We start from the raw sequence: 10,820 nt of genomic DNA, 5'->3' as shown, positions 1-10,820 counted from the left end.
AGAGACAGAAGGGTCTGGCTCATGTGTTTGCTTTTTGCTGATATTTCATTCCAAAATTCATTCATTCCAAAAGAAAAGGCCTGAAATTTAACTGCTGCTGAGAACTTTAGGAAGTGAATTAGCTCGATGAGTTTTTTTTCCTTCGCCTTCAGAAATCCAGCTGTAGTTCTGGCTGGATACAACTGATGCTGTTCTGTAGGAATGGCAGGAGGGGATGCTGATGTAACATAGTTTCTTGTCCATGAAGTGGTAAAGTTGCCTCTGGCCTCTGTGGTGCTGGGCCATTTGGTTGCAGTATTTTTGTTGAGTTTCTTTTCCCAAGTATTGGAGAAAGTGAGTTCACTTTTAACATGCACATGTGGTTGCATTTCAGCATGTAGAATAGCTAATAGCTAATAGACACTTCCAATGCTGAAGAAAAGAAATGCTACTAGAGAGGAAAGTAGAACTCAAGACAAGGGGGTTTTTCCTTCTTTTTCCCTGTGGTGCATGTTTGCAAATGAGACTTGGGAATCTTTGAGAGATTCTTGCAGATCACCTAAAAATTAATTAAGGGCAAACAGAAGTGTTTTCTTCAAATTATATTTCCCAAGGAGAATAAAAGGGGTTGAATTTCTTGCCTCATCAAGGAACCTGTAAAACAGTGCTTTCATGCAGGATCAATTTCTGCTGCATTGGCTTTGCTGACTGTGCCAAAGGACAAGTACACAAAAACGATCTGTGTGGTCAGAAATATTCTTGAGATTAATCTTCCATAATTCAGAATGCTGACTACAAAGAAATAATTGAGGGAATTAGTTTAAGGGCTGAACTACTTATGCTTGGCTGGTCTCTGACCAGCTAATGTCAGTACAAAGAGCTGTGGTGTACTTTTCACCCTGCTCAGGAACTTCAGTTTCCACAGATTAATTTCCAACTGTTCCATCATGAAGAAGGAGGGGACTTTCTCTAAGAGCTGTTGAAGATTGATGTATTAGAGATTCCTCCTAATTCTAGTAGCTGTTGTTCTAAATGAAGCCTGTACCTCACAAGAATGATGCTGCAGCTCCCTGCAGACCCTGACTAAAGGGTCATGCAAAGTGTTGTAGCTTTGTGGCCCTCTCCACTAAAGCTTCCTTGGAAATATAGGTTCACATTTGTGAAAGGGGTTGCCTTTTGCAGGAGACTCATTGTGTCTGTAAGGCCAAACAGCAGCTTGGAGAATGTCAGATGTCACTCATATCCTTTTGCTTCCAATGCAAAGGGATATGCACAGGGATATGCACAAAGGGACTTGATTATCTGCGAGGTTTGGGCTAATGCCTCAAGGACAGAAACATCTTTTTAGACTTAAAACCTGACAGATTTTGGAACATGGTGATGGGAACATACCAGACTGGCCTCTCATGAATTGTTTTTTAAAAGACCTGTAGTTGGGTCTCATGGATTTTTTTTTCTTCTTTTTGCTTGTATGTGAAGAATCCAGAGCCTAAGGACCAGATCTCAAAAATGATTAAAATTTTAAGTGGGGAAATGGCCATTGAGTTACATCTGCAGTTTTTAATACGAAACAACAATACAGACCTCATGATCCTCAAAAACACAAAGGTAAGAGGCTTTGTCTTGCATTCATCCTGTGTTTGTTTTGACCATGTTGCTGTTATTTTACAACATTGTCTTATGTTTTAGCACGACCTCCTTGGGTTTTGTGGATACAAATATGTGTTTTAGTCATTTAAAACTTGAATTTGTGAGGCTGAAGAGCTGGTTGCACCCAAAGAAAGCCATATCATCAGATTGTTTCAGCTTACAGCTAGTATGACCTAATGACAGGCTGCTATTAGCATGTTGATTTTTTAAAATTTATTTTTCTGATAGAAACTAATCTTTTCCTCACCACTTTTTTTTGGTGGGTTCATTTTTCATCTGTTCAGTAAGATGGGCAAAACTCACTTTCCAGCTCCGTGTCTGATCCATTGCAAATGCTGCTGGTTGGGAGGAAAGGGAGGGAGTCAGCCAGGACTGTAAGTTACAGGTATCTTGGTTGAGGTGTTACGTGGGCTTAAACCTACAGCTTGGCTAAAAGAATTCTGGTATGTGCTAAGAGAACAATTTTTCCATGTTGGAGACAAAACCGGTCAGATACTGTAATGTAGGCAGTGCTAGTGAATTGAGTAACTGATTTGGTTTTGGAAGATGTTACTCAAGGGTGGGATAATGAAAACTTACAGGTAAATTAGATTCTCTTAATCTAAATGATTATTAGAAACCATAGGAGAAGTTTTTTATATGTGAAATAAGATGCACATCATCGGTAAAAGTGTTGGGGGTTGCTTGTTAGTGTGTTCATCTATTTCGGGAGGCACTTCAAACGTATTGGAAAATCTTTTCCATCTACTGGTTAAGTGCTCAGGAGTGATCATACACAGTGTTCTGGGAATGGCTTGAAAACATCAGCAGCACACTCTGCAGTGCTCAGTTCTGGGAAACAGAAAGGGGGGGTTCTCCGGTTAAGTTGCAATTGAAATAATCACATCTCTGACAGAAACTCATAGAAAGGATTGTTTTGCATGGGAAGGATGGGCTGAGGATATATTAAAGTGCATTAACAATCTATTAACTGATTAAAGGGAAATTGCTGGTTAAATTGAGGGTCATTGCAATCCATTTTTCTGGTGTACTGGCAGGCATGTTAAGCGACCTGGAGCATATCTTTTGCTGACTGGTAATACTGATTGTTCTTGTTCTTTCAGGATGCAGTGCGGAATTCCGTGTGCCATACAGCAACTGTTATAGCAAACTCCTTTATGCACTGTGGGACAACCAGTGACCAGTTCCTTAGGTAAATCTATGGCAAGGAAGCTCCAGTGTCATTTAGAGGTGTTTGGACAACATTGTTGCCCTGCTTAATTTGATGCTTCCAAAGCTGGGACTGCAGAAGTCTAACGGTCTTAGAGAATTGTTTCGTTTTCTCTATACTCACAAACTGGCTTTATTGGACTGCTAACCATAGGAACAGTTGGAGGGTGGAGATCTGGAACTTCTCTTCTTTCTGTTTACCAGCTGGAGAATTTCTGAGATCATGTGTCTTTTTTTGGTAGAGACTGACAGTGCTGAATGACTCTTGGAAGGGAAATATCGGGGCTGACCTTACAAGGGACTTGAGGAAAGCTCCAGAAACTGCTACAATTTCTCTCAGAGAGTTGGGCTGCCTATTGAGCAGTTGTTCTCCATGCCATCAATATCACTCATATCTAGAAGCTTGACTAAAACCAGGCAAAAATCAGAGCTGATGAAGGGGAGAGAGGTATAAAGTGGGGATGTGATTAACCCACTTTCCTTCTGGAGCTACTTTCTGATTTGAAAGCAGGCATCAGTGCTCTGAAACCCTGCTTACAGGATGAGGAACGGGCTGTGTGAAAAACTCTGTATAACCTTTCTCTTTTCACCTTCTAGAGACAATTTGGAGTGGCTGGCCAGGGCCACTAACTGGGCTAAGTTTACTGCCACTGCCAGCTTGGGTGTTATACACAAGGTAACCCTGCATTCAGTTCCCTCTGCTCAGTATAAATGCTTGACTTGTGAACACTGAAAATGTGGAAATGGGGATTCTGAACGGTGCCTTCAGTGTACGTGGCACAGCAATAACACGTTTTGAGTCTTTACACTAAAAATCTGTGCTTATATTATTTCATCTGATATCCAAATATAATTTATGGCTTCTTTTGTCAAGAATCAAAAAGGTGGTAGGATAATATGGCTCAAGGAGAGAGTCTTATTCCTAGCTCTTCTCTTCTTTTGTGAGTTGAAAGATTCAGTAGTTTCTTGCTTTTAAAATTGCATTTATGTATTTCTTAAGTTTTTTGGGGGATTTTGGGATACCAAAGTCTTTACTGCAGTAAGCTTCACTAAGGTTGAATGGTGACCCAAGTAGTGGTCATTTGCTTCAAATTGATTCACAGAGAGGGTATATTTAAAGCATTTTTGAAATAACAAGAAATCTTTGTAATTGTTTTGTGTGCCTCAGCCCTCATTAAAGTGCTCTAGTGAATGAATTGGTGTAGCTTCAGGCCCAGTGTGTCCTGGTTTAGACCAGTGACCAAGTGATTGGTGAATACTCGTGTACTGTGGTTACTGGCAGTCCAGTACAGAGGGACTCTTTGCTGATTGTTCAGCACTGAAACACTGATTCTTGTGGAGAAAGTAATGGCTACAACACGTTTTCTCCTGATGTGTTTAGATATTATCGTGAAGTGTTTACCTCAGCTGTTTTTTTCACCTTTCACTTCCCATTGTCTTTCCTTCCTACTGGACATACAGGGTCATGAGAAAGAAGCATTACAGCTAATGGCAACTTACCTGCCCAAGGACACCTCTCCAGGGTCAGCCTACCAGGAAGGTGGAGGTCTCTATGCCTTGGGTCTCATCCATGCTAACCATGGTGGGGACATCATTGACTACTTGCTGAACCAGCTGAAGAATGCCAGTAATGATGTATGTAATGAGCCTTTGTTTTGTTGGGAATGTGCACAAGGGTGCTGGCTGGTTTAGAAATGGGGAGTAGAGGTAATTAAGACCATGTTAGTAATGTGGTACTTAGACCTTCTCTGGGCCTTAAAGATTGGATTGGATTAAAGGATGGTTTTAACAACCTATTGCTTGACGTTTAGGAAAGATTTCTAGGAAATTCTTATATATTTGACAGTGACTGTAGCTTCATCATATTTACTACTTATTATATCTACTTTGTTTTACTAGTGGACCTGCAGTATTCGGGCACTTTTACTGCTTATGGCTTAGCTGTCAAGGAAATAAGCCACAAAATGTTTGTGCTGCCCTGCAGTTTTAATGGATCTTGTACAATAAGTGTTTTACTTCACCACTTGACTGTTTGTAGACTTCTACAAAAAATATCTTTTTAAGTTGGGAATAGATCATTGTCCCAGCATGTTCCCTTCTTCTCTTTGTGGAATATTGGATTACTTTTTTTTAAATTCTGTGAACAGATCCCTCTTGTCTTATTGCAAATGTACTGCCTTTCCTGTCCGTTGTTGGAACAAAAGAGGTTATAGACTGTTTAAGTGGGTACTGATTTACCTTTCTACTTAAAAGCTATAACTAGCCAGCTGCTTTTACACATGGCACAGATTTATGGCTTTACATAAATCACTCAGTGGGAAAAAAGACCTTGAAGTTACTAGAAGGTCTCCAGTGCTATGTGTAAAGTCTGTGATACTCGTTTATGGGCTTTTGAACCTCTGTTTTTATTCTATTTTCTGCCTCTTTCATGGGACCTACTGCCTAAAACAGTGAAAGTGGTATTTATAGCAGGTCAAGAGATCAGTTTGGGTGGCGTGGGGATGAAAGTTTGCAGCAGTAAATGGAAAGATGTCTACTTCAGCTGAAGCCATATTGCTCCCTGTTGTGTGATGACTGAACTTGCATATGCTTCTCTAGATTGTGCGACACGGTGGCAGCCTGGGTCTGGGTCTGGCTGCCATGGGGACAGCACGTCAAGATGTGTATGATTTGCTGAAAACAAATCTATACCAGGATGATGCAGTGACAGGTAAATGTTCTGCTTTCAAAGCAAATAACCATCTGAGGCCTTATCAGGCATCTGGGTCTTTTTGGTGGTGGTTTTTTCCTCCCCCCACCCTGGTTTTCTGCTAGCAACATAGATTGTTTCTAGCTGTGTTTTATTTATTAACCTTTTCCTGATCAGCATGGTTCTTTAGTTATGTGTCAGTCATGTTCAGAGGTCCTGTCAGGACTGGTCTGTGGCACTATGCCAAGTATGGATAAGACATGCTAGGTCTTTAAGCGGTCCATTACTTTGCTCTATTCTTTCCTTTGTCACATGCTTTTTATTTAGTGTGCCTGATCTCCAGACCCATGTGCTTTTTTTGGGCTGAGAGACAGGCTTGGAGAAGCTTGTGGCATGCTAGTATTGCATTGGTAGGGACTCACAGGAAAATGATCTCAGCATCTCTTGGCCCAAGTAAGAGATAATTGAACTTGGTAGGGAAGAGCACTAAATTGTGGCTGGCAGGTCATTACAAGCACATTTGGCTGTGAATAATGGAGTTACTGGGCAAGATGGTGTCCAGAAGCAATCAGTTGGCCTACATCTTGTGGTTCTCTAGATCCAATATTTACTACTTTTGGGAACAGAGTTGGTTTGATTTTTTTGCTTTTCTGTGCTTTGCAGGTGAGGCAGCTGGCCTGGCACTGGGGTTGGTTATGTTGGGATCTAAAAATGCCCAGGCTATTGAGGACATGGTCGGCTATGCACAGGAAACCCAGCATGAAAAGATCCTGCGAGGCCTCGCCGTTGGGATTGCTCTGGTCATGTACGGGAGGATGGAGGAGGCAGATGCTCTCATTGAGAGTCTCTGCAGAGATAAGGCAAGTTGAGCTGGGACTCAGTCACTGAATCTTTGTTACATGGGTGGCCTTTCTCTCCATTTGTGAAATCCCCAGCTACAGTGAGTTGGCTATTCTGAGCTTTAGAAGTTCATAGCTAAGTCTGAAGTGGGGCTGTTTCACAAGTTGCTTCACTTCGATGAAAAATACAAGAACAACGGAGCCTATTTGTGTATTTCTTTAGCCTCATGCTTGGTCTTCATCGTCCTGTGAGCAGCAGTAAGGAGACATAATGGTTAAAAACAGATGAGGGTTGCTGTGGGTGGCTCTAGTAGTGGTCAACAGCAGATAGCAAGTAAAAAGCAGAATGACACAACTGCCATATACTCCTTGGCAGCCTGTGGCATAGTACCCCTGAAACTGATAACAACTCTGCTTTGATGACTGTCCCTTTACTCATCCCAGATAAACAATTAAGCAGTGATGCTACCTGTTTGCAGATTCCAGGCCCAAGAGTAGAACAGATTTAAGGTCAGAATTACTGTCACCGTTTGGATGGATGTTAAATATTGATGCTTTCTCTTCCAGGATCCGATTCTCCGTCGTTCTGGCATGTACACTGTAGCTATGGCATACTGTGGCTCGGGGAACAACAAGGCCATCAGACGCCTACTGCATGTGGCTGTAAGTACTGAGGGCTTAGGAGCACATAGGGAGAAATTTGTGGTGAGAAAGTAAGCACGTCACTTTGACAGGCTTTGTGTCTGCAGTGTTAATATTCTGGTCTAGATCAGAGATTGGGAAGTGATGAAAGCTTTTCATAGTACAATGACTAAAAGAAAGCTTTTCATAGTACTATGAGTAGACTTAACAGGGCCTTCCAACATTAGGGCAAGTAGACTTTCAGCAAGAGAATATTCAGCCTAGTATCACAGAAAAGGAGTCTATTAAAATAATAAAACATGAACCTAAAGCAGTTGGTAACAGGCTTGCGGTGAATAGTCTGTGTAATGATGGGCTGGAGAAAAATACAATTTAATCTGTAAAAGATGAGGTCTGTCTGCTCTTTGATCAGCTTACAGTCAGTGTGTGAACAAGAATGAGGCTGTTGCAGCTAAGGCTGTACATGATTGTTAACTAACTTTGTCTGTAATCCTTTTTTCTCGAATAACTGCCACCTGGCCTGACATGTTGCAGACTCCTCAAGTGTTATAACTGTATTGTGAATGTCCTGTTTTCCCTTTTGTAGGTGAGTGATGTGAATGATGACGTGAGGCGGGCAGCTGTGGAGTCACTTGGTTTCATTCTGTTCAGGTACAGTATCTTCCTTGGTCACTTCTACAGCCTTCAGTTTGATGTCTGTTACTTCTTCAGGAAATGTGTGCTACTGCTTTCATAAAATGACTCAATTGCTAACTGACTGAGTGTTGAAAAGTTAAAAAACTGAGAGAGAATAAAACTTGGTTCAGAATTAGAAGCCTTCCTTAATGTTCAGCAGATGCTTAATGAGTCTTTCTGTTGGTTTCCAGATTTATGGCTTAATTGTCTGAACAGAGTTTGATGAAGCCGACAAATAGAATGAAAAATTAATATTTGTAGGATTGAGAGTTAATGAAAAATTAAATATATCGTGCTTGTGCCAGGCCTCTTGAAGGCAGCAGTACTCAGATGAATATATCTGCCTAATGGCCATCTAAAATGTTCCTGGAGGTTGTGACTTCAGGTAAAAAAACCTGAAGAAGGACATTGAAATAGATTTTGTTTTTTAAGTTTCCACTGGTAAACCCTGACAGGTTACTGGGATTACATTGTAATGTGAGCCCATCATGAAACAGTCACAATGTTTGCTTTGGTTCTCTGAAGTGAAATCTGTTGCTGAAGTAGTATTTTGTACTGCTGTACAGTTCCCTGGCTAAGGGGCGTTTGAGGTGGATTTTTTGTTTTTTTCAATTAGATTGGGGAATTGGAAGGCTCCCCAAGGACTACACCTTCATCTGTTAATACAGTAATCTGTGTAATCTGAGCACTGAGCCAAACTGCAGCCTTTGAGGGTGTCTGAGAGGAGGTGGTGCATCCTTGGGTCCACACTCGTAATTTAAGAATTTGTGTTCACATCTCTGTGTTAGTGACTGTCCTTAAAAGCAGGATGAGAGGTTCTTAAAGATGGGACTAAAAATCTGTGCTACTGATGTGAGAGGTCAATTTGTCATTTACCATTTGTTCCTCATGTAGAAGTGACTCTGTATCATCCCATTTTATCTGAAGGATAATCTGGCAGCAATTGGATGTGGTTTACAAACAGGATGGATTCTCTCTGTGGGCAGCAGGCGTCTCCCCAGCGCTTCTGCTCTGTTGTTTCCGATGAGCACAGCTTGTTCTGGGCTGCACAGCAACCTCTGCCTCTCCTGAAGCCAAGGGGTCTGTTTAACTGACTTCTGCATCTGTGTACAGAACGAAAATTCCATGCAGGCCTTCCATAGTTTCAGGCATCTTTTTTCCAAACAGGTTGTGACAAAGCCCTTTTGATCTCAGATTTCAGTATAATTTTTCTTTTCAACAAATGAAAAACATAGTTGGACATCAGTAGCTCCTACCAAAATGAGAAGGTTTCAAGGCTCTGAGCTAAACCATTTACCGTGTGCTGGCATCTGGTTGGAGCAACATAGTTCAGGGCCTATTCTCTCCATATCCAGCAATGAGAAAATGAGTGCCATCATCTTTGACTCTTTCACCTGCTCTGCAGTGGTTAAGATATTATTCTGCCTCTTCCCTTCCCTTTCTGGAGAGGTGCAGTCCAACACCTACCTGTACAGTAGGGAGGAGCATTTCCTTGTAAATTCCAGTGCCCACCTTACTTGGTAGCCAAGGACAAAAACTTTTTAGCTGATTATCACTGGCAAAAAGTTTGGGTCAGGCTGTTGTAGTTGCCAACACTTTTCACTGCTCTGGAGGGAGCCCTTGGCTTGTCTAGCCCAGACCCCTGCATTCCCATGCAATGATGGAAGGGATTTTCTGCTCAGACAGCCCCACAGAGCACCCCTGGCATTACTCTCTCTAGTTGTAAACCAAAAGCTGTATTTCAGTTCCTGGAAAGAGGTGTCTGTCTGTGTAGGGATCTGGGTGCTGGTTTTACAGTTACCTTTCCTGTTTGCTGAAACTGCAGGTTGGTACTAACTGTGCTCTGGTCCAACTCAACACTGCAGGTGTGCAGAGACATAAAGAACAAGTGATTGGGAGTCAGATTTCATTACTGAAGTGACACTTCTTTCTTAGTACTGTTGTTTGTTGAAGTCTAACTGCATTTGCTTGTCTTAAAGGCTGCTAATACAGCATTGAATACTGTCAACAGTCAGTTATTTGTCAGCTGCTGGGTATACAAAGCTTTTGAATGAAGTGGTTTGTGATGGGAGGTGAGCAGGTCTGTGACACAGTGGGCTAAGCCCCAGAAATTAATCTTCTTGTAGATGAAGAAACATGGCTGGAGCTCCTGTGAGAAGAGTTCTTATTGAATTCTTTGTATGTGGTTACAGAAAGGGAACTGTGAAGTCGGGATTGAAATAAGAGAATAAATTTGTTTAATGCATTCTAAGTTTTTCTTTGGGAATTCATGGCATTAGTGCAGGGTTGAACATGCTGGAGCTGTGAGTTCATCTGCTGGGTTGTACGCTACAGCAGCAGGAGTAGCTCAGACTTGTCCTTCTGTCTGTTCCTCCTATAGGAATAAAATCTATGTAAGGGTGGAGGTTACCCAGTCAGAGAGTGGTAATTTCCTTAAAAGCACCATTGATTGAACATGACAGAACTACAGCCCACAAACTCACTTTGTGGCATAAGTATCTAGGGTTTTTTCTCCTGCTGTTACAACTATCTGTTGAACTAAAAGTGTTGTAAGCATCACAAACCTGCTATTTTTAGGTAATACATTTGCATAGCAGAACATTCTGTAAGGCTTTGCTGTCCTTGTTTATTCTGTGAGTCTTCCTTGCTAGCACATACATACAACCCTGTGTACATTCAAGAGCACATCTTGACTTTTATGGCTACAGTTAATGAAAACAGCACAATATCAGAATAAAACGTGGTAGAACATAATAAAACATGGTATTTAATTTTTAGAGCAACAAGGTTTTGCTTGAACTTGAAGACTAACTTTTTGATATTTTTTAAGCATGGAAATTTTTTTTTCTCGTACTTTGAATTACTGGAAAAATCCCCAAAAGAATATGTGTGGCTTCTTCATTATTCAAAATTCATGAATCAAGGTTTAGATTGGGTGTTCTAGTCCAGGTTCTTAAATTTTACGTAAAAACTACAAGCTTAAATTTTCTAGTGTGTTATGAAAGATACCAAATTACCCAGTTACAGCTTGGTGTAAACATGAAAAGTTGGTGAAATTCTTGCTTCTACAACAGCATCAGTGGCTGTGTTTGCTCAGCAGTTCCTCTGGTACTTTGAGGGTCAGCCAAGGAACACTT

The 10,820-nt window shown here is 41.2% G+C and overlaps 1 protein-coding gene across 1 annotated transcript in view; it reads left to right on the top strand.

Annotated features, from left to right (window-relative positions):
- Positions 1-10,820, top strand: part of PSMD1 (proteasome 26S subunit, non-ATPase 1) — a 71,608-nt gene that overhangs the window by 8,325 nt on the left and 52,463 nt on the right. Inside the window, exons 9-16 of the mRNA XM_017810714.1 lie at positions 1,459-1,587; positions 2,733-2,821; positions 3,436-3,514; positions 4,300-4,473; positions 5,437-5,548; positions 6,191-6,387; positions 6,934-7,029; positions 7,595-7,659. Of these exons, the coding sequence (XP_017666203.1) occupies positions 1,459-1,587; positions 2,733-2,821; positions 3,436-3,514; positions 4,300-4,473; positions 5,437-5,548; positions 6,191-6,387; positions 6,934-7,029; positions 7,595-7,659 (941 nt within the window). The remainder of the gene's footprint in view (positions 1-1,458; positions 1,588-2,732; positions 2,822-3,435; positions 3,515-4,299; positions 4,474-5,436; positions 5,549-6,190; positions 6,388-6,933; positions 7,030-7,594; positions 7,660-10,820) is intronic.

The sequence above is a fragment of the Lepidothrix coronata genome, unplaced genomic scaffold, assembly GCF_001604755.1.
Source record: "Lepidothrix coronata isolate B3197 unplaced genomic scaffold, Lepidothrix_coronata-1.0 Scaffold29, whole genome shotgun sequence".
Classification (NCBI taxonomy): Eukaryota; Metazoa; Chordata; class Aves; order Passeriformes; family Pipridae; genus Lepidothrix; species Lepidothrix coronata.
This window is presented reverse-complemented; position numbering and strand designations above follow the sequence as displayed.